Source organism: Nicrophorus vespilloides, unplaced genomic scaffold (assembly GCF_001412225.1).
Source record: "Nicrophorus vespilloides isolate i.1.1-1 unplaced genomic scaffold, Nicve_v1.0, whole genome shotgun sequence".
NCBI lineage: Eukaryota > Metazoa > Arthropoda > Insecta > Coleoptera > Silphidae > Nicrophorus > Nicrophorus vespilloides.
Window position 1 is genome coordinate 706,934 of NW_017100106.1, and position 25,647 is coordinate 732,580.

The 25,647-nt window shown below is 32.3% G+C and overlaps 1 protein-coding gene across 1 annotated transcript in view; it reads right to left on the reverse strand.

Moving 5' to 3' along the window:
- Positions 1–25,647, reverse strand: part of LOC108568284 (E3 ubiquitin-protein ligase MIB1) — a 207,570-nt gene that overhangs the window by 1,715 nt on the left and 180,208 nt on the right. The window contains exons 5-6 of the mRNA XM_017929266.1: positions 778–997; positions 204–710 (exon numbers count right to left, since the gene is read on the reverse strand). Of these exons, the coding sequence (XP_017784755.1) occupies positions 204–710; positions 778–997 (727 nt within the window). The remainder of the gene's footprint in view (positions 1–203; positions 711–777; positions 998–25,647) is intronic.

The following is a 25,647-nucleotide window of genomic DNA, read 5'->3' on the forward strand; positions in this document are numbered from 1 at the left end:
CCATTCGTCACATTTATAGTCTTGTAATAAAAGTATTCAAAGTTATTATTAGCAAATAAAACGTCTAACTTAAAAAAAAATGAAAATAAGAAGTATACTTTTAATTTTTAGTACTGATTTAAATTTTCAATAAAATTAAAAAAAAATATGAAATTAATCAAACAACCAATGATTTGTCGTACTTTGCAAATCAAATTAATTACCTTAATTCTGTTCGATACATTTTCACGGCAAATCAAACATTTCTTTACTCTCGAAGCACATGCGTTGCAGCATGCGACATGTCCGCAAGGTTGGAATAACATATCTCGCTTGGCATCGGAACAGACCAGGCATTCTTCCACGGTGGAAGTGTTGTTGGTGTTCGTATTGCACTGTGGGCCCATGTCCATTTCGCCACTCTGCTTCTCTTTGTAGCATTTGGTGAGAGTTTTGCATAGATTCGGATCAGGGCAGAGGTCCAACGGTGTTTGACCCTTCTTATTTTTAATAGTCAAATCAGCACCGTTACCGGCCAAAAAGCATGCGATGCTTGCAGAAGATTTCTTATCGGAACCCTGCGTTCCAAGGCCCATCAGGAGTTTACCAACATCGTGGACGTCCTGTAATTGGCGCAGTTGCGACAACGTATGATGTCGGAGAGCCTCGTGCAGCGGGGTGTCCCCATCCTTATCGGCGATATTCAAATTGGCACCCTCACGAACCAGCAGCTACAAACAAAATTATACATGAGAAAATATTCTTGACAATCAGATCTTCGTATGTTGCCAATCCTACCCTGACTATTTGGGTATGCTGACGCTCTACCGCTAGATGCAATGCTGTCTGCAAGTTGACGTTCTGCAAATCCATGTTGGCTTTTCCATTGAGGACAAGCTGCTCTGCCACCTCAACATGATTGTTGAGCGCTGCCAAATGGAGAGCCGTGTATCCATCGTCCTTCTTCTCATCCACGATCCACGGTCTCGGTAGTTTTGCAAGCAGAATCTTCATGGCGCTGAAATCGGGATGAAAGTATTTTAGCAAATTATTGAACATACTAAATCAAGAAGATTTATTAAAAACCGCGAGAGAATGAAAAAAAAAAAGGAACAACAACGAAGGAGCGGAAAGGAAGCCTGTTTAAATTTATGCATTTTGGCATAATTTAAAATTGGAACTCGCTCGTGTCGGGAGTGCAGGAGAAATGTGCGACAAACCAGAATAAAATGAAATTAATGTAAGAAAAAGTAGCGCAAGAAAGCGCAGTACCAGACATTTTACAGATTATAGTGAAAAATGTCACAGATAATAAGTAACGAGAAGTAAATTATGTCACTTTATTACATCTATTTTTACGTTTATGCAGCTTAGTTTAAAAAGCATGGAAAAATGTGAATCGTTCTTTTTTTTTGTGAACTGACAAACTTCGAACGGTCACAAATAATACTTACGTACTTTCCTTTTAAAAGAAAAGAAAGTCATTAATTTCATGCATGTAAAATTATTCATAAATCAAAAACTAAAGAAAGTTGTGCGAAATAAAACGAGGATAAATTATTGCATATATATTTTTCTTGTCAAGTTTTATGTTTCATATTTCTTTACTAATCCAAAGCGTTAGATAGAGTACAAAATTTCGTATTAAATTGACATTAAATATTACAATCAAGGTAACCGCAATATGAACTTGGGACTAGTGCGTTAAATTGGATAAATGACAGATACTTTTTAGTACCTGTACCTGTTTAGTTATTGTGTTAGCCACAAAGTACATGATTATACATATATTTTTGAGTAACTATTTTATAGTAATTAAAACACAATACAATTATTCTGTATGCAATTTTATTAAAATAACATAATAGCATTATGATTAAAATGACTATTTTCATTGATGTTTGCCATTAATTAGTCGTGCAGTCTGTTTTGATTAGAATGTAGAACATTTTGCTGATATTCCTCAATAAAACCTCGATCTTGTAATATTTATATTGTAACATATGTGGAGTAGTATAATTTTATTTGTCTTCCTAAAATAAAGTTTTAATAATATACTAATTACTAATATTAACATAACAATTATAGTTCGACCATATGTGCTGTTTTACCTATTTTTACTTTTAAAGTACAGGAGGTAAATTTTTTATTTATTCTATTAAAAGCACGTTGGTTTCAAATTTTGAAGAAAATATCGAAGTTACATTAATTGTTGATATAAAGTAATGCATTCATATAAAGCATGGAAGAAGAAGCTGCATTTCGCATTGCAAGTGAATCATCATCTGTCATTATCGTTTCACATTTTTAAATTGTCTTCTGCATTTCTCCTTTTAATCTGTTTTTATACGGATGAGCAATAGATTTATAAACACATCTTACGCATCCAGATGTGCCAGTTGGAGACGACACATTCTGTATGTAACACGATGTGTCTATATATTACAACTTAGTAGGAGGTTAAAATTATTAAACTTATAAATAGCGCGAACACCGCGAGGTTAAAAACGGGTTATTAATAGCGAGTGGATTGTTGGAAATAACAGAATTATTTATACGTGATGTAGAGGAACCGGAGCAAAAGGATTCGCAAATATAAAAATACGATGAACGGGAAATTGCGAAGAGTGCGTGGACAATTAATAATAGAGCGAGTAGGTTTCATTGATGGAAGCACACTTCAGAGGTAAATAGAGAGAAAAAAATAACGGCGACAACGATAACAACAACAGAAATATAAATATATTCTTGTTTTCATCCCATCTACATCAGAAAAACAGTATCAACGTCGGCCTAATAGAATACTTGCAGTCTCATTGATCCATGAACGCTTAATTAATTTCATTCCACTGTGCCACGTCTGCAATTCGAGCAAGTGTTGCATTTTTTTTTGTACATTCTTCTTTTGCTTCATTTAGTCTTTCTCCTCCTCCAAATCTTCCATTTCTTCTTCCTGTTGCTGTTCAGTATCCGCGCATTCTTGCCACGGCTAAGGCAGATAATTCCGAAAGAAGCCTTAAGTCGAATGTCAGCACGACAATTAACAACCGCACCGATCCCATCACGGAACTCCTCTCATCCCGCATTTGTTATTAATAACGCATTTGTTTTCGCGGCGCGCGAGAAGGATAAAGCTCGGATGAAGTTCTCATCGTTGGATGTTCTCATCACTCGCCTCCCTACATTATTTATTATTCACAGGGCATCTCATTTATTAATCACATAATTTCAACGCATCAACAATGTAAGTACAACGAAGAAGTGAAAACAAAATAAAACGAGATGAAACGTGCAGAAGGAAAATCGTTATACGCGCAGAGACAACCCACGCGAAAAAAAGAAACAACAATTACAGCAAAATGATATCGGCATTTGCGCACCAATGACGGCGTGAATGCAATGTATCGTTAAGTACGTTAATTAGAACAGTTTTTTTAAATTTCTGTTGCCGTCGTATTCCGCACGTTTCTTTCCGAGTCCTTCGTCAATGAACTAATTGTGGCAACACAGTTAGAGACAATAGTTTTGGAACAAATTAAATTTACCTAACTTAGATTCGGATTAGGTTTGGGTAAATGCAATTAGCCGCCGTAATTGGGATAATAAACTTTAGTAAGGAGAGCACGCTTCACTTTCAGATATTTATTGCTGTATTTCGAACCGCACATGCACATAATTCCGAGATTCATCGTATTATAATTATAATTAAGATCGATTTGCAGATTATTATTGCTAATTCTGATTCACAATTGTAAAGCTTCGTCCAATTTCTGCAACTATATTTAACTGTGTATTTATCGCAGACCAGCTGTTGTAAATTGTCGATCGAGAAGATTTAACCGAAATGGTGGAAGAGAGCTTCAAATTATACGATAACAAAAAAAAAACTGTCTGCACATCACGGGCTGTTATTGATATTGGCATCAGATTTGATATTTTATTTAACGTGCGAGGCTTTTCTGGCATATGTCACCAACATTGATGTATTCCATCTGCTTTACATTTGCTAATTGATTGAATTTCGCTGGGTTTACATTATTCACATATTTGGTGATTATCCAAATGCAAGCTCCGCCAGAAAATGTGTATTTTCAGCGATACGTGTATGTTATATGGACGAGGGAGAGGAAATAATAAAAAGCGTGTGTACGGGCCTCATTTTTCAAATCCAATCATTTTACAGAAAAATATGTGACACGTGTTTTCGTTTTATTACACCTTCATGTCAGATACACGATTTCCCGCATGTTTCTATTTTTTAATTTTTTACCATATACATCGTGTATGAAATGAAACATACTAGAAATAATATAGACTGTATATGGATAATGAAGTTATTGTGAAAGTATATTATTTTTTTAATATTCTTATTTTTAAATAAACATACAAAGATCTATTAGAATAATTGTCAAAGTATGATTTTTTTTTATTTATAAATATTTAAGAAATATTATAAATAGGTATTTTTAATATAAATAAGTTATCAATATAAATAATTTTAGTTTTTTAAAATAAAATGTACCTGGGTTTTTTAAAAATTTTATTTGTATGTTCAAACAGCACTATTTAGTTTGTTGTAAAATAAATATATCAACACTAAATAAAAATAGTGATTGTATTATTGTCAAGTTCCATAAATAAATAGGTAAATAAATACCAAGTTAAGTAGATCCATAATATTTAGGAAAGAAATTATCATAAAAAATATGTATCAAATATACAAACACTTGGAAAATGTGGGGGGCAAGTGAAAGAAGAAAATGTAGTTAAATCTTGAAAAGTTGGAGGACTTTGATATCAAAGGACTCTTTTATTGTGGAATAGTATAGGTTTGGATAAATATTTAGCGAAAAACTTTCCTACATCTAGGCAATAATAAGCAGCGAAGAATAAATAAATCGCGTGTGCCAAAAATGGATAAAGTTACGTATAAAAATAACACAAATGGGAAGTTGAATTTTTATTATTATTATTAATCAAAATTATTAAAACTAGTTGGGACTGTTTAATAGTCGTTTCTCAAGTTTCCATAAAGATATATTATCGGTAGTATAAAGTGAACTTCAAAATCTTCGTACACATTGCGTGTGTTATCTGAAATACATAAAATATCTGTTCATGTAGGCTACAAACAAAGTTCAAGAATAATGTCTTACACAATGAATAAATCATTGATTCGGACGTAATGTGCTATCTATTGACAAAACAGTGAATATACTACTTTGACAGTTATACAAAGGATCTTTATTACTGGTCGTATCGCGTTTGCATATCAGAAGGCACCATACCACGGCTTCTTCTGAAACGTGCACATCTTTATTTCCTATACCTCTAAAGTAAAATCAATTCCTCTTATACTTAAGGCCAATTTCGGCGTCGGGCATAAAATCATTCGCATATTCAGGGAAACTGCAGACCGAACTATTTTCTTCTGACGGGATTTCGCCGAGCTTGTATATATTAGATTCCAGCTTGTCCTCTGCATTATGTAACAGCGATCGGGGAGCACCTGCGAGTCAGCCCTTTGAAAACTAGCGCTTTTTGATTCGAACCCCATCGAAGACTTTCTTAAAACGTTACTTTTCGTATCGGAATAAATTGATGACTTGTAGTAATTTAGTCTCGCAATTTATCTTTTAAAATACTTCAAAGCTTCAATAATTTCATTTAAATGTATCAAAAATATAATTACAATTGCTAAATCTCATGTCAATTATATTCATTTTGCAAATTATTGTATTTATATGTTATACATTTGATTACAAAAGGCACAATAGTGGGTTTATTATTCATTCTTAATTACAAAAAGTATAGACATTTAAATATTTAATAAATCTAAATTCAATGTGTATCATATAATTAATTAGCCTAATTTTAATCTATACTGTTTAAATTATAACAAAATAATGTTCGTTTTCGAAGATAAGCAATTATTATATACGTTTGGGAAAAAAAGTTATTAGAAACTATTTTTATATCCTTACAAGGAACAAATTTCAATTACAATGCACAGTACTGAATCGGAAGTAATAAAAATCGTTTAAGTTCTTTGGGGAATATAAATACAACAGTCAAAAGAAATGCAGCGTGAACAATCTGTGTTGCATTATCCTTCGGGCGAGCAATAAAACTTCCTTTCTATTCGTATGGTTGGATACTCGGAATCTCGGAATGAAAAAGGGGCAAGAAACTTATTATGTAAGTGGATAGTTGTATATACGGATTGTATTTTTTTTTCTGTTCATTGGTGGTCGAGAAATAAAGTTGTGCTTTGCGAAATGATTTGGACTTTAAAAATAAGTTGTGATGGCGGAGCAACAACGCCAACATCATCGTGTGTGTGTGTTTATAAAACTGTTTTTAGTGGATGATGCAATATAATGGTCAAAAATATTTAGAAAGTATTTAAGTAACTATATATCGGTTGGAGGCTACCGTCAGGTCGAGAAGAGTCAAGTATAGCAAGAAGAAGGGAGGATAAGGAGACGACACATACATAGAATACGAATCCGTCCGTGCATCTACAGATGTAGATGAAGAAGAAGTATATGGATGTGTGCGTATGTGTGTGTGTAAGAGAGAGACAGTGTGTGTTAAAACATGCACATGTGTTCCCTATAATTACCAAGAAAACATCAGGCCGGGGTTCTCGACGTCGACGGCAGCCAAGTCGCAGGTTTATTTTAAGAAAAGACAAATTTGGGAAGAGGGACTGGCTGTTGAGGTCTGGCTGGAGCCAATGGCGTGAACGGGTCCATTTTTAGAATATAGCTCTACTACCCATGAGGCAAGTTTACAGTAATTTCAGGATGCAGGGTGCACTCAGTCTTTAAACGAGTCCCGCCGGTTCACATCGCACACCACGACCATCTAAAATACGGCCAAGAACGCGCATCAAAGACTTAAAGTCAGACCAAGAGGTCTATTCTACACTCAGCTCTTCTCCTGTGCTCCGCAGCCTTCAATTGCTGTACCTCGAACATAGTAGTACCAGTGCAACGAATTCAACGAGTAGTAGTGTGCAACAAATAACCATGGTCTTCGAAAAGAACCCGCGCAGTTCCGTACTTCCTTGCTTCCCGTAGTGTTTAAGACTTATGGAATGTAAAGAAGTATGGAGCGATCGCTGTGGTTTCCCAACAAAATACATCGACATCTGCGGTCCATCAGCAACAACAACTCTTTCATACTCCGCAAATACCGAGAATCCGAAGAGGCGAATCTATAGGAAGTGAGAAACACGAAACTACTAAATGTGTCTTAAACCATTTACCAAATGTATTTCGCATTTATTTTGTAAATCAAAACCGCATCACCCAAAAATATTTTTAACTAAAAATAAAAATTATTTATTTACTTAAAGTTTTTCAAATATATTTTTGAATGATAAAATTCAATTAATTATTATAAAATAACAATAAACGACATCCATCATTTAGAATGTTATACACGTGATTAATATAATTAATTAATTTGTAACATTTCACCAAACATCATGAGAATTTGGAGGACGTTAATTTTAAATATATTGTACAATGATAAATAAATAGATATTGTAATATATTTTTAATATTCGTTTATTATATAAGAATTATAGATTTAATAAGTTTTATTGCAACAAAAGATAAACTGATATTAATTTTAGGCTTTGCAGGACATATTTTAAATTAGTGCTTAATCAATTAATTTAATTATATGTGTATGAAGGTAAAGAAGAGCGAATGTTTCGATGCTAATCAATTGTTAATTTAATAACGAAACCAATTTGTAATTGAATCGTCGGACCGGAAATGGATTGAGGTATTTTGTTAATAAACCGTATCCATTAATAATAATTCGGTTTAATTATACTAGAATAATTATTCCGCGTTGCATTTCCAATAAGCAATATTTAGCAAAAACACGAGCGAGCAAAGGGCGACGAAAGGGATGCAAACTGGATGGCGTTCAAATTTCGAACGGGTTTTCCCCCATTTCGTCGTTGATTTTATTTTCGTTGCCTTTGTTAACCACTTCGGTCCTGATGAATTTTTAATTATTAATTTAAACTTTCGAGTGGCGATTTTATATTTTTACCCCCTATTTCCTTTTAGTCAACGTGTAACTCGGTATGGAGATGGAAAATCAGAGAGGAATTGGATTGGTGGTTGAATGAAAGAGAGAAAGGGTGAGAGAAAAATAGAGAGCGAGATAAAAGTTGTGTGTATGTGAATGTGTGCGAAAGAGAGAGAGAGAGAGACAGAGAGAATGAAGTGAAGGGGAATTTTGTGTGTTGCTTTTAATTAAAACTACGCCGAACAAGATAATTGCCGGCCATTTTATTCGTATCGCGAATAAAATGCGTGAAGGAATAAACGAGCCAAAGGGAATTCTTACGACCGTGCAAACTGCACCTCTATTGGATTTATTGGATTTGGAATATACGAAATTTATGACTTTTAATTAAAAAAAGAACGCATCGGGGTAAAAATGGTATTCCGAGGGTGGAATTTAATAAACAACTCGCTGCTATTAATATGGGATATCGAAAACATAAGTTCAAGTTGTAAATATCCTTTTCTGTATATATAAATTATAAAGTATAGCTATTTTCATCAGGAATAAACTAAATATTGTACTTTCTGTTTAGTACAAAATTAAATTTTAATATTTAAGTAAATTGAGAGCATTATTTTACTTCGAAAATGTGACAATTTTTCGTATTTTCATGAAACGGTAAATAAATTTTAAGAATTAAGTTATGCGAAATACGGAAACACAAATATTTCGTGCGGTGTATGGATGTAGTAGTATACACACATGCATCGGGTTGGTCTGGGATTATTTGAATAAATTTTATATTCTCGGTCGATATTTTATACCCGCCATGTAATGTTTTTACGAGAAATGCAAACAGACCTGTGTAAAAATGTACGGAGAATTTTATTTGTTTTATAGTTTTTGGGGGATGCTCGGGGGAGAGATGGAGGTTTCAGGAAAAAGCGGACACTTGCAAGCTACGTGCATACACATTTTATTTCATCCTAAGTATTTGTTTTCGTAATAATACCATAAAACATGGAATTTTTGGATGGGTAACGAGAGAACGGAATAAAATATTCGAATCTTTTTACTTCTTTAAACTGTGCGCTTTGTGAAGTAAGTGATTTCCATTTTGCGACGGAATATCTATAAACGTCGGATAACCGTTTCACTATTTCAAAAATCACTTTGCGTTGTGCTACTCTAGTATTTCTGAAAAATATTACGTGCAAACATAAAAAGTCTCCAGTGTCACGTTTCACATCATCTCTTGGTGCATTAAATATTATCATGTAGAAATGTGGTTAAATAAGTGATGAAACTTAATAATAAATCTAAGCTAAAGAAGCTATTATAATACATCTCTTTTTTTTTCTCTTTCCTTAAATTTGTTGTGACTTTTTAGGGTCACATGTGCATGGATCCCACAAAAAAACGACGTCATGTGGTTTATTTTTGATTCGAAAAGACCAAATGTTGACAAAACTGTACCGAAGACAAGCTGAGATTTCAAATGTAACAATTAATGCCACATTTTAAAATTCATTATATTACAACGATGTTATTCAACGTTTGTTACTTTGGTATGGACGTTCGTATTTTTTTTAATAAAACTGTACGATTTTCTAATATTGCGCTACCATGTACTTGACTCCGCATTGCAAAATAATGTGCTATTTTTAGAGGAGTATATTTAGCAGAGCTTTCAAAATCAGTTGGAAGGAATTGCATTGATCACCGCAGCGTGTAATCGCTTTTAATATACTTGTGAAATATAACATAAGTATATATTTTGCAGATGACAGATTCAATCATAATATACACCATTCTATATTGAATATATCTTAAAAAATAATAATAACATTTATTGCAAAACAATAAAAAAAATACAAAATAAAACCTTAATACTATAATAAAAATTCAATTGCTGCAAAATATATCTTGTGACAAAATCGATCACAAACAAGAATATATCAATAAAACTGCAACACGTTTAGATAAATACTTTGTAGGTGATACATTCAAGTTTTTCTTATTATTATTTTAGAAAATAAAACAAATAAACAAGTCATGATGTATTGAATACCCATAAATAATATGATTGTTACGCATAAAGACATTAAGTTGTTGTCTGATTTGTCTAAGTAAAAGTAGTTTGCCAAATTAAACATATAATTGCCAAATTATTTGTGAGAATCTTTAGCTAGATAGATTTATCTCTAATATTCCAATGCTGGATTTTCTAGGATTTGTTTTTTAAATCTTGCAATACTGGCTTCGCTCCAGGTCTACAAAAGTGTTTCGTTTCTTATATAGTAAACGAGAATTGTATGGTGTTTTGTAACAATTTATACAAAAGTCATTTTTCAGAACAATTACTTAATTGACTTACTTATTAATGTTGGTGTTATTTAATCATCTGATTTAAGTAAATATATCGTCTTTAAAACAAACATTTTTTTTTAATAAATTCTAAAAAGAATAGCGCACAAAGTTATTATTTTTTTCCTTACAGTCAAGTCTCTTTATGCGATTTTAAAGTCCTCAATTGGCCCGATTGCTACAGCAGTACTTCGTTTTGTTAATGTCACAAAATCCTTCAAGTATTTATAATATAATGGATATTATTATTCTATTATTGATGTAGTTTTAAGATAATAATTTGCAAATACCTGAGTAACTTCTGATTCTAAGAGTAATCAAAGAGTTGAATAGAAATTACTTTAACATAATAATATTATTTTCACGGAAAATAAAATTAATCAATTATTAATATTGTACATCTGTATTGACGTCGACACTATTCAAGTAATTTAGTTACATTTTCCTGACTATGAGTTATTGAAATCGATTCTTTTTGATTTCGCGCTTTGTGGAATGGTCGGTGAAAGAGTGCGAGATAGAGAAATCCCTTCCCCCCTCTGCACCGGCCAAAATTGCAGGGGTGGAATACATGCTTGATTAGAAATGCCGGTTGCGATCGGCACGGTTCATCAACGGTGTTTGCTATGGACGACACGGCACACTCTTCAATATAAAGTTTCGGCCTTTCGGTCTCCTCTTTATCTCTACCGGGGAGGTTCATTTGAAGACACTTGGATCACCCGTCTTCCACCAACCCCTTATCTGCCCTATACTTCTCCTCCTCACACACCATAGAGAAAATCATTTGTTCGTTCGGAGAAATTCACAGTCGACCTGATGTGTCGCCCTGTACTACCACTTATATTAGATTTGTGCCTTGGAGATAATCAAGTGGACAATGGAAGGATGCACACTGACACACAAATAGGACTAAGGACAGACAGACAACAAAGTGAATGAATGCTTTGATATTACTATTACAATTTTCATCATCCCCGTCCATTAGATATATATGCAAGAAAAACGAATAATTTGTTTTTCGGTTAGATAATTTTCTATTTATTTTTATATATTATATATAAAATAAATCTGTCTTTTATATATTACTTTAATTAACGAGCAGAAAGGTAATAAATCATAATATCTGTGTTTTCATATATACATGAAAATAAATATATTAATTTTGCTATTGTATAATACATATACGTATAAAATAAAGACATATAATTTAAGAATGATGAAAGCATGTAAACCAGCTTAACTTAAGATGACAAATGATATTTCTTAGAATGTAATGTATGTGATTTTATGGCTGTTACAATAAATGATATTATTATAAACATAATTTATTTTATATATGCTCTTAAACGAAGTGCTTTTTATCGCAGTCTTTCTGTTCATATGATTATTGATACCTTAAAACCAATATAATTTATCAACATATAATTAATATTTATTGGAATAATTAAACATATATTCATAAAAAAATAACTGTTAGAAAAGGCTATTTTCTTCCGTCCTTTAATGTGTATTAATTTATTTCTAAACACTCCAACTTTAATTACTATTTTGATTATCAATTTTCAGAAATTTGTCTACAGAATAAAAATATTTATGAAGATTCTTTCTTAACAGTTAAAAACAAAGTGTACAAAAAGTTTAATTATTATTAGATTAAATCTAATTACTAAATATCTTAACTTTCGTAAAATATAAACCAATAACACAACTGAGAATATATGGTGATCGAAGAAGATTTAATTTAGTCTTTGGGTGAAAATGTATATATAATTAATATGTTTATCAATTAAAATGTAAATTTGATAATAATGATGTAAGGATTCAATTAAAACACTCTGCAAACACGTTTTTGTTGACGTCCTAAATACAATGTAATATCGCTGATTTAATTAAAGCGGTTCTCTCAAATACAAAAACATGTTTAAAACAGAAGCAATTAAAAAAAAATGTGTATTTACATACGGGAGGTTCTTTGATATTTCATGTAGACTGCCTCGTTTTTTTCTGTTTTAATTTGTTACAAACTTTTAATTACAGCATAGTAACAACTCTAATCTGAACAAATTGATTTTTTTCCTTGATAAAATAATATTTTAGCGAAGCACAAAATTAAAGGCGCACGAAAACTTTTGACCTGTTTGTTCAAATATTATACGCCCTTAATTAATTTTGCGAAAAGGCTAATTACACTCGCATACCGAATTTTTTTCATCATTATTTTTCTCTCCCCTATGCGTGTCTTCAATTAAGCTTGTAGAAATTATCGTTACATAACATCGTCTTCGCGACTACACTGAATCTTAAAAGCAGAAGTTTTGAAACCATGTTATTACTAGTTCAGTAAAGAAAACTTTTACAACGTGTATTTTTATATTTCTTTTTGTTTTTGTTTTGTTTTAATGGGTTTCGTTTTAGGTGGAGATTTAATTGAAGATATAAATTTTGTGCCGTGGGTGTTGTTTCTTCAATTTAAGTGCTGCAAGACGACGTTTAAAAATGATTCGAATTATCTTGGATCGGCATAAAAATCATTTTAAATTAATATGGAATTAAGTGTGCGCGAAAATAAGCGAGGTAATAAAACCGTTGCTGCTCCCTGGTCTATACTGTTTTACGTTCGTGTTTGGGGGGTTTGGGCCGAAGACTAATTTGGTGTAATAAAACTAGCATTACTCCACTTTTATATTATTATCACTGAGGTATAAATAAAATGGCCAATTTTCTCCCGTTTTATTTGCGAAAGTAGAAAGACCCAGAAACCGGACGAGAGTCGATGATAAATACGTCAAGGTCTCTGTGTGTGTGTGTGTGTTAGCTTTTATATATAGTATAAATATTCTTGATAAAATATAATATGTATTTGAGTTTAATGATATGCATGGAATCGCGTAAAGCTCTCCTGGATAATATTATGGGCGTTATAAAAATGGATGGAACCTTCCTTCATCATCAGCTGTGCGAAATATGAAAAGTCTGAATCATAAAGTGAGCTTATAGTTTGGCCCTGCTGCGGCTTCCATGAATTACTTATGCTTATTTTCAGCAAACAATGAAGCCACCACCACCAAACCACACCACCCCTCATGCAAAGCAAGATGCCGTTCTTGCGATTCATTTTTTTTCAGAGCTCTCGCGGAAGGGAAAACCGCATTATGCGTTTTAATAAATCAGAGAATACATCTCCAATCCTCTCAGGTTTTATTAGTGTGTTTATTTATGTATTCATATGAAATATGATTTTTCGTCTCCACATACAGCATTTATATAAAGCTTTTTTGCCCTTCTTTATATTTATAAGAAGAACCATTAATATCGTTGTAATAAACTACCTAGAGTGCAACTTATTTCATTTAATCTATTAATCATTAGTTTTATTTAGTTGCATTGTAACAATTAGATGTCTTCAAGCATTAAATAGACGAATCTATGATTAGTGGTAGTAGTTAGATAATGTGCTTTCAACAGAAAGAAAGATAATAGAAGTGAAAGGTAAGTAAATAGTATAAAATGTAAGGTTGCAGTCAATAGCTCATTCGTACATACTTTTATTAAGCATTTAATAAGAAAAGTAATACAAAAATTATTATAATTGTAATGAGGATATTTTTTTTAAAATATTTTTAATAAAATAATTGAGAGTATTGCAAATATAATAAAAAGTTTTTTATAGTCTGTAGAACAGTACTTTTTTAAATTATTTTTATTTCAATAAAGAATTGCAAATGAGAAATGTTCCTAAGGACCATATGGTTCATTGAATTCTAGACATACCTTCCTGGAAATAGTAATACCTTGTTTTCTTTTTCTGTTCTTATGGTAATGCTTAGTGGATTTAATAAATCAGCGAACTGGATAGACAGAGTGCGATAGAGAGAAAATGGGGAGATGAGATGAGAGAGGAGAAAATTGCAATTACTTTTACCGTATGTAGAGTGGGCTTCGGGAGAGCGACCCCTCTTAGTATCGATACCCGATCTAAATGAGGTTCCTTTTTCCTTCGATTCTCATCCTCTCTTAATTACATTGTGTAGAATAGATCCGTAATCTGTGGGACACTAAATCTTTGCCTTGAGGCATTAAAACGGTGCGTTATCTGGTGCATAGTCAAGTGAAAAGTCATTGGCCAAATCCTCGGCAGAAATCATGGGTAGGTTATTAGAGCTTTATTGCCGATTGCATTTCCAACGAGAGGAAAGGAAAATGGGAATGATTATATACACACACATACAGACACACAAAATAATAGGAGAGGAAGAACGATAAAATAAAAAAATATATAAATGCGAAAGTCGCAAGAGGACAGAAGAAAGAATTATGGGTAATTGAAAATGTGCTTTGCCGACCCTCTTTGCCAGACGGATCGCGCTAATGATGAAATTAATTATGCAAATTATATTCCACGCGGAAGGATAGTGGAAGCAAATAGTTAATGAGGATTATAATATAAGCCTTGAGGGATGGGGGCGGGGAGGATCGGTTTGAGTCCCATCCCTTCTGCAAACAAAACAACTTTTGGCTATCCCTTTTGGGTTATGGTCCGTTCCAAGTGTACGCGTGCATGTGTTTGTACATATAAGTGTATGTATGTACCCAGCAGTGGTTGTGTGGGTGGATGTGAGTGTGTATGTATGTATGTGTGGTTGCAGTCGATATCTGGAGTCAGCCGGTGCCCGGACCTCCATCGATTATTCATTATTTATACAAACGTTCTTATTATTCCGCGCTGAGCTTTCCTTTTTTACTACTCATGGGAAAAAGCGGAAGCTGAGTTTTTGGTCCATGCGTTCAGAACCGAACCACCCCCCGTGGCACCACAACTCCCCAGAAACTGCTGTCAAATCCGCCCACCTTCGACCATCCCAGAAGTCCACCGCTTTTCGCAGCTATATCTACCTTTGCCAGAGATAATTTAGCTCACAAACGTCTACCTCGATTTCGAACCTCACACACAAACTATTTCCCCTAGTCCCAAACATATAAAATACAAACCACTAAAAAAAATGTATTATCGATAATACGATCAGATGCAGAAAATATTTTTCAATATATATATTTAAACGCCAATTTCCGCGAATCAAATATCGTTCGGGCAAATAATTGCTTGAACAAACCATTTATATAATAAAAAAATGAAAATGGATAACATTTCACATTTTATGAATACATTTACTAAAAAAAAACAATTTTGTTGTTTAAAATATTAAAACTTTTCTACCTAAAATATATTATATACTATAAATCAATTAATATCTCAAATTTCAATACGACATGATTTTAAAATGTTGTTTATGAAGTTATTATATAACATATTGATGTATGATTATGGAATTAAATACGTAAATTAATTATGGTAGACATCTACATCATAAACGTAATTAATTTTATAGAAATAACAAGTGTAATTGATTGTGGAACTATAGGGATTGAGGAATTAATATTGTATCTGAACTTTGATTATATCAATATAATAAATATGTAAAGACAAAATGTAAAAATTACAGATTAAAATCTTACTTTATAATCTAATCTATTTGAACATTCAGTAAATTATATAACGGTTTAAAATGGTAGGAAATTGCAAGACTGAAATTTCCGTTAATTAATTACAAAATAATTCAGTTGTTTATTGTTGACACATAATGCTATAATTAATTTAATTCAACACATGCTTTAAATATTCATGTAAGTATTCCGTTGTTTGCTTTTTTTATGGAAACGTTTTATAATATTTATATGTCTAACTTAATGGTTGATCTAAAATTGTATGAAAGAATTCCAAATATACTTTTAATTGACTTTCCTAATACATTATTTTATATTCGATATTTGCGTGTTTTCACGTAACAGTCCGTAGATTATAATAAACTTAATTTCAGGTTGCTTTTTGGTACCTGGCCTTTCCGTGAATATTTTTTGATGTTCATATATATTAGGATTTATTTATATCATATTTTTATTCTATTATTCGATCTTTTTCTTTAAATATAAAAACAAGAGTGTGTTGCGATGTGCTTTGCATCTGACGAATTAATTGTATTCGCCGACAATATTTAAAAATTCGATAATTTAAAACGAATGACGATCAATATGTTAAAGAAATAACAAGTTTTCTATAAATTCAAAATAATTAAAGCTGCATTCGGCTAATAATAAGACATAACTGAAAAACATTGATAAAGTATAAATAAGGTTAATTAAATGAAAGATTTTTTATTAAGTACTTTTTTTTTTCCAATTTCCGTCTGCTCGTTTTGCAGCCAAGTCTATTTACTAATGTAATAAACTTTTCAATCCATGAAATTTAATAATAAATAAAGAGATCAAAGTACAAAATTTTAATATAGCTCCCCAGACCAAAATAAAATTTCCCATCAAAATATTTTTATTTATAATGCGAGACTACTGGAACTTTCGCGATGTAATAACTGGGAATACAAAATATGGACTGAGCCGCTTGTTGTTATTTACTTTGCCCAGTCCTCCCATTCTCCATCGTCCTTTATTTTTTTACCTCTTCATTCGTTCCTTTTTCCGTATCTTTTCTCTCCGTATGATAAAGTTTTGACAAGGTTTAAGATTAATTTAGTAAAACCGGCAATGATTAAATAACATAAGAAAAGGGAGAAAGGCCTTTGCTTGCTTACAAATTCAAGCCGAGTGCATTCAAAGAAGCTAATTAAGTTCATGAAAAGCAACTAGCTAGGCTAGTTAGCTACTAGATAGCTTGCGAATAAAGCGAGTGTGTCTTGCTCATCATCTCCTTCCTCTCGTGTATATATCTCTGGCGGTGATTCACAAGGTGCAGAAATATACGAAAGTAAATTATTCGTGGAGAGCACCGAAAGCGAAGTTGACTCAGAATATGTGTATGTATGTCTGTTTATACAAACAAGAGGAGAGATGCTACAAGATTCTTTGCATATCTTAATACATTCTAAAATTAGAAACGGACAATATACAACAGAAGACAAACACCAAATTCAGATTACATTCGTAATGTTCACTATTTACATCAACATATAATTAGTAAAAATAAGATTTAAACAAATTAATGAGTATTATATATGTATGTATCAAAAAAAAATTCAAATATTGAAAGACGGTGATGCATTGTATATGTATGTTTTCTATATAGAAAAACTTATTATTAACTTTGAAGAATGCACTTAATATGTTTTATAACTGGTAAATGTTGAAATACGCAATAAAGATTTTTACTATATTGAATAAAGTGTGTAACAAAACATCACATAATTCCATAAAAGAAGTTATAGTTCATCAATTAATATTAAAGGAAACTGGATTTAAAAGATACGCTAGTACGTGAGTTGACAAATATTTCGAAGCATATTCACTTTTTTCTTTTACGTTAGAAAGTATCTGAATTGAAAAGTATTTTTTTTTCCTTTCGTTATTTCGTATACACAAAATGTCTCTTATTACAGCTACAGCGGAAGAAGAGGAAGAGGAAGCCAGCTGATAGATTATCAAGCGCAGTGCATTCCGTACACGGATCTCTCTTCTGAAAGAGGAGTGCTGAGACAGCGGCACGTGATGTGCCTACATCATAAGATTCCGAACTGCTGGGGGCAGCAGGAACGAGAAGAAGAGACCAACTTACTTCTCCTCACTACTTATTCAATCAATACAAGATATCTATATATATATACACTTATATAATATGATATATATATATATGTGGATGAATGCTGGCGGAGTGCAAAAATCAAATAAATTAGAAAATATTTTATTTTTTCTTTTTTTCCATTTTTTAATACTTTTATTATTCGGGCAGAGAAGAAAGGAGGAAACGGAGGGCCACGCAGCCTGGTGCCCCGGGTGCAGACTATTAAAAAACTTTCCGAAGATATATACGGCTGTTTGGATCGAAAACTGCACGGGCACAACTTGGATTTATGGAAGTTCTGTGGGATATTGATTCGTACTCAAAACGGTGTTGAGTTTGCGAACTTACAAAATCACTATATCATAACTTCCCTTATTCCCCTCCACGTTTACATTCATTCCGAGATTAAGATTTGAAATTTTACTGCGAAACTTCGGGCTCTCCCTGAAACAAAACAGCGACGAGGAAGACGAACACGTAAAGAATATCGTGATGGGGAAGGAGGGCGGGGGATTTGTGAGTGGTCCAGAATAAACGGGGACGGTAGAAACACGTGTCGAAAACGCTAGAACGAAAACAGGACAGTAAATTATCCGATCTCCTGGAACGTAAGCGACACAATATGTTTTTGCCCCACAGGAAATGGGACACAATGTAGGTTAATTCTAAGAAATTTGCAGATGAGACGAATAGTGACTTCTTGCGAGAGGATGTAAGGTCGGGCGAGGGATGGACGAAAAAGGAAGTTTTAAATGCATTTTCCGCGTCATTAGGTGGAAACACTGAAACGTAGTAATCTTGTTCGATGGGAAATGCCGGGCTATTGTAATTAGTGATCGCATTGTTCTAGTATGCATCAAATGTCCAATGCAAATCAGCAAATATTATTATAATATTAAATCAAATGTTAGATTCATGTTTACCAATAGAATAGTGCATATTATTTGAACGACGGGAAAAATATGCTTTGTTTGATTTTAATTAAATATAATTAATTTAAATTATTATCGAAATGGAATGCATTTTATATGACATTTTGATTTATTCGTTGAAAATGTGTATATTAATATTCAATTATATTCTACAATATGAAAATAGGCACTACGGTTAACTCAAAAATCGTCTGTATGCAATATGTACTTTGTATTTTTTCGAAATATCAACAAATTGGTCTATTTTATTTTGTACATTTTTATATATGTAGAATGATAAATTATGGGAGTTATAATAACAATATTTCACTTTTTATTGTCTGTAAGATTTTTGTGACAAACGTCAATACAAAATTTAGTTTCATTATAATATTTCAAACCATGCCATTCACTTTTTTTAATTAAAAAAAGGAACAGCAAATCACTGAAATTTATAGGTTTAATTTGAAACATAATTTTTCCTTCCATTGGAGTGACGAGTAAAAACATTGCACAGTTGCACGAGAGAAGCGAATATTGGACTACTTCCAAAAAACACCTCTATCCACAGTGCAATTCGGAACCAAAAAAAAAACTCTTAAATTTCAATATGTCGACTATGTCTAAAACAATTCATCAGCCCAATAATCGCTTAGCAAACGGATAAACAAAATTCAATTGCAGCGTACACTTTTTTAGGGAATTTGTTATGATCATATATATCTATCCATCATGGAGAATGGAGCGGCATTACTTGAAAAACGCGCTCCTTTCGTATAAATCATACCATTTCAAAAACACATCCCCGCCGAGTTCGAGTTCCAATTTTTTTTATTGCTGCCCGTTGTTTTCGATAGATAGTACAAATATATCTCGTGTTGTAGTCATTGTCTGTCAGTTTCCAGGGATAGCGGCAGGCAGAGGGCGGCGGACGAAGGCGGCCAGAATAAAATCAAATAAAATTGGAACAAAAAAAGGTCGCGCGCTCGCACGCCTGTTGTTCTGTTTACTGGTGAAATAACAAAAACAGTGGACACAGAGTGGGACAGGGAGGACAAGTTAGAATGCGAGAGAAAGAGAGGCTGCAAAATAATAAACCAATTTCTATGGTTTCTGGTGTGCACACACACAACATAAATCCGACAAAACGTACAATGAGAGAGAGAGAGGACTTGCCGCCTCCAACATGCCACCCACCCTCAATAAATACAACCAGCAATGCACGTAGAGATATACACACATATACATGGGTAGTAGTGTGTGTACGTATATATGTATATCTCTATTATGTATTCGGTTTATAAAATTTATTGAATCATATAAAACAGAAATTGCCGTTCCCAAGCCAGGCAGAGATTTATTTGCCGGGGGTGTCGTCCTGCCTGGCTGCCGCCCTCGTTTGATGTACGCTTGATGCATTGTTAACGCTGCAAACCAATAAATTTCGCATTAATCGCTCTCAGAAATACCAATTTAACTTCGGTCCTCGCCTTCTCTGCGCAGCGAATAGAAGAAATAATGGCAAAAACAAAAACAAACAGACAACAAAAAAGAATGAGGAATAGGAACCAATTTCGGATCATCAATAGGGATGCGGGGAATTAAGTTTCGTCAAGTTAGTCCCGCAGAGTCACGAACTGAAACAGTTCTTTATGCAGCGTCCGCATTACGTTATAGTTCGATCTTCCCTTCTACTCATTTTTTTCTCTAGTCTCTCCTCTTCTTCTCATCCTCCCAACTATTCCGTTGCAGTTTCGAGATTCGATTAGGGCGCTTTTAAGCCATTGGATCGAGTAATTGTGTTCTCATTGAATGCGTTCTTGGTATGTGGAGGAGCTTACAATAATCGCGCAAGCAAGAAATTAGGGAAGAAGAACGTAGGGCGCGCGCACAAACACATGCTCACAAACACGTATACTGGAATATAAGGGTTTGAGCGCAAGGAAGGAAAAAAAAACGTAGTACACATACCTCGGAACAATATTGAAGCCTTTATGGATTATAATTAATATAGCATCCGGTATTGTTCCACAGTGAAGGAAATTAATGAGACCTTCACACATGACGGCAATCCGCATTGTGTAATCTTCTTACCGGCTCACAGCCCGCGCCATTATTGCGCAACAATGCGCGAAAGTTTCCGTCAAACTTTAAAATGGCTTTAAATATTTACACATGCTTGAAAAAATGCATTTTTCTCACATACTTACAAATTCATGACAGACAACGTTACTATATTTGAATCTTAACGCAAAAAGTAAGTTCTCACACGACGAAAGCTTTCCCTGACTATTAGGACTAATTTTCAAATCTTGCACTACTTTACAACGATAAGAAATTTTTATAAAATTTAAATCCTCATGAAATCCTCTATGACGTAATAATATTAACTTTTAAATATCCAATAAAATATTATTTTTAATTATTACAATTTTGTATTAAATGAAAAATGGTGGATGCACCAGGTAGTAATACAAAATTTTGAGAAATTAATTATAATTTACGCATTTAACTATAAATTTGTTCACGTTATTATTAAAATATTAAAAATATAAAGAGATAAACCATCCGAAAGATACTATCAATTATAAAATAGACGTTAATTTTAAGTAATAACTTTTTTGTATAATATATTTGATGTTAATGACTTTTTAGATCCTTAGTCATAATTAATTTCGGGTGATCGCGCCTCTGATTCCAAGGATTTAAAGGATTCCATTAACCCAAAAGTACAGATTGTGTTCATTAATGATTAATTAACTCGCTCGAACACGGCAGCCTCATACCTCTAGGTCATTGATTATAATTTCATTACAGCATCCCTTGTATACAATATGAAGGCAACGACGTGTACCATATTTTTGCTTTTCTCGAATCCTATATTAAATACAGCGTTTTAGCCGATCCGAAACTCTGAAGTATTGAAATATTCCGATTAAATAAAAATCGGATGTTGGTTTTCATTGATTATATAGATTTACAATTTGTAATTTAATTAACTCACCGCGCATTACAAATTATAAACATGATTTGACATTATTATCATACTATTATGAACACTTCTCTCTCGTAATATGCGTCCGTAAATACAAAACGAGTTTTATGATTACAATTAACTTTGCCTCGGTCGAGTCAGTCGGGCGGCAACTAATGTAATTTAATTTAGCGCATATTTAACATTTTTGGAAGTCGTTCGGAAACGTGGAAAATAATACGTTGAGAGCTTCAAAGTTTTTCGAGTGTGCACATGCACATTCGTATGCATATGTAATTTGCGTAAGTTTCCTGGAGCGATGAAAGTTGCCGGCGAAATTGTTTTATGAATGATTGTACTTAAGTAATTTTCGAATGTGCTCGAGGAGAGGACGATCCGGTGAAAAGTTTAAATATTCGATGATTTTATGGGCGCGCTTTTATTCGTTTGGAAAAGTTGGAAAAACTTCCATACGTAAAGTAAATTTTTAAATTCAAAATTCCGAGAACATAAATTGAAATATTGCTTCGTTGCATTATTCATGTAACATGAGCGGAAAATATAAAATCGATCGATAATATGAGAGTATTGGTTAATAAAATGAATACATCTTCTTGATATTTTTGGTAAAAAAAAATGCAGTAATTTCTGGCGTTTCCCAATTTGCAGCAGTGCTACAATTACTATAGATCTTGCCGTTCGGATGCCTTTATTATCACATTATTCTTGCCTTATACTTCTAATTAAGTTAATCACTAACACTTTATTTTCATCTAGGTTCGGGTCATTTATTCTACATCAACGTGGCTGTATATATTGAATTAACTTATTTGTTATTTGTTAAGTATTCTAATAAAATTTATCATATTAAAATATCTAATAACTAACTGAAGCTACAATGATAAATAGAAGTTTTGTCAGAGTATAAAGTCTTAAAAATAATATAATATAATTTATAATATCTATACACTTTCGTACATATTTTCACAACTTCTTATAATAATAAACCACAAATAATTGCAATGATTTTAAGTGAGTAAAAGATAATATACAAATTTCTAATGTCGCGATTACTTTTTAAACCATCTAATTAATTTATTAAGAGCTAATATCATACTTTAAATAAAAGATAAATAACTAAAATTAGTATAATATATGTCCTCACCTAAATCCGATCTACTGGTATGTCAATATTCTGTGTAACTATTTTTTAAATAATTTATTAAGTTTTATAATTTACAATATAATTTTAAGAATGGAATCCTTGAAAAATAGTATTGTAATACAAAATTGAAGTTTATGCATAAATTCATTAAAGTTGATAATGATTATAATAAAGAATTATATTATTCAAATGATTTATGAAATTATTAATTGGTGATCAGAAATATTCAAAGTATAATAAGTTGTTAGCTGCGCCGATAAAGTTTAACTATAAGTTCAAGTGTGCCGCGGCAGTTTAACTATAGGTTCAAGTATGATTTGGAGCAAAAAAAGTAAGAAAACCGCTGATCTACGGTATTGATTTTTTGCTAGCGTATTGTTTTTCTTTGTAATTATTTAATTTATTGTATAATATAGCAATGAATATATTAATTATTATTAATTTGAATAATAATATTTATTGTAACAGTTTCATTTTTATACAATAACATAAATATGTAAAATAGAAGACATCTGCATCATTTCAATATGATTATTTCGGCATAACAATACAAAAAATATCAATATGCAATTAAAAGGAATATCGATATTATGTATAGTTTGAATGAAATCTATTCTTGTGAAGATAATACGGTAGTAAATAGAAAACAGTTAATAACGGTCATCGGGAACATGAGTATTTTGGAATTAATTTGCAAAACTACGATCCGGAATAGCTCGTGAATCAATACGTAAGTTGGTAGGTTCCGGTTGATTGCAATTGAAATTCACCGATGGTCAAAGTTGAAAATTGTTGGTGCAGCAATGTAGTAGCAGTGGCGGCTGCAGTAATCCAATGGGGATTTGGATTTGGATTTGGATTTGGTTGGATCATAGTTGTAGGCCGCAACAGAGAGGGCAGAGGGTACAGCGCTCGCCATTAATGACATTGTCAATGCCACATACACGCACCGCGCATATTGTAACTTCAGAATTTACGTGACACCAAACAAAGGTAACTTGATTGTGCATTCGTCCATCCATCCGTCCATTCGTCGTCCCTTCGTCCATCCAAATGTGCGCGTGCGGTCCAAATTTTCCACAGTTGAATTTGGATTGGACAAAATGCGATTGTAAATATGCGAAAATGAAAATAGCGAACGGAAAATATGGAGAATAACTTTATTTAGAGTCAGTAATCGGATGCTCGTTAAATCTGCGACACAGGCGTGCAAGAAAACAAAAAATGCAAATTCTCGTTCACGTAAAACATGTAAAGCTTTGGATACGATTAAACGAACGTTAAAGCTTTATTTGCATGAAACTATATCTTTAATTAACTCTTAATGGATATAGCTTTAAATTACTTTAACCTACATATTAGTTAATCATTCCTGTCAAATAATCTACATTAAAAAATATAATAATAATATTTATCACAAAAGTTAAAAAAATAAAACATATTGATAGAATCATAATAATAAATCAAATATGATGAAGTGTTACTTAAGGGTATTGTTTAGTAATCATAGATGGCTTTTTCGATTTATAAAATCCATTGTTATTCTAAAAAAATCTAAATATATTCGTTTATGAGTTATTTTATATCTTGAATTACTTGTCATACCTTATTTACTCCTTAAAATTGTGCATTATTAATTACTCTTTGTAATTATTTTGATATTGAGTGCAGTTCTCGTTCTTCTATATATGTATTGAGTGCATTTCTCAAAATGTATTTAAACAACGTTCACAAAAAATAGATTAATTTTCATTTAAGAAAACGTTTAAGAAAAATGCATTTTACGTTGATTTTAGGAACAAAAACTTTGGTATTTAATGTATGTAATTAAATACTAAAGTTTTGTTTATAATTAAGTGGAGTTGTGTAAGTACATAAAATATCCAAGCAACTGTGGAAAACTTCAAGCACTTTTGGAATTACACAATATTTGTACGAAATGTGTTTTATTTTTGTAACGTCATACACAGAGAGAAGACGCACGTTCCAACGCACAGAAGCACGTGAAAGATTGGTTTTAAATTTAGTTCGGTTCTATTTATAGAGCATTCCCATAGTACTCTCCATGAATGAAAAGCACCATATCTCTCGGTGCGGTTTCTGTGTGCATGTATAATACATATCGCGCCAAGGTGTATTACATATTAAATAACCCCAATAACAATCTGATGCCTAAGGAATTAATCGATCAGTAAATTTCCACAGGGAGGGAGATTACTCGGGATCAAGATAATAATTATTACAAAACTAATTCCGCTTATACGTTACATGATAAATTATTTAAGTTAAGACCACGTTCTTAAGATCAGACATGAGCATTCGTTATTTATGGAATTCTCTATAGATGAATAAAAATGATTACAGATTCATTTCTTTTAGAATTTAAAAATCATAATTATAGAATATTTACGTACAAAAAATAGGTGTTTTTGAAATTAAAATTGTATTATAAATTTTAATTTTAATAATAATAAGGATATTTATTTTATAAAATGCAAAATATATAAGTAAATACATAACAATATTAGTTTTATATAATTGTACAGTGGTGCCTCGCATAACGAACGCCTCGCACAGCGAACGC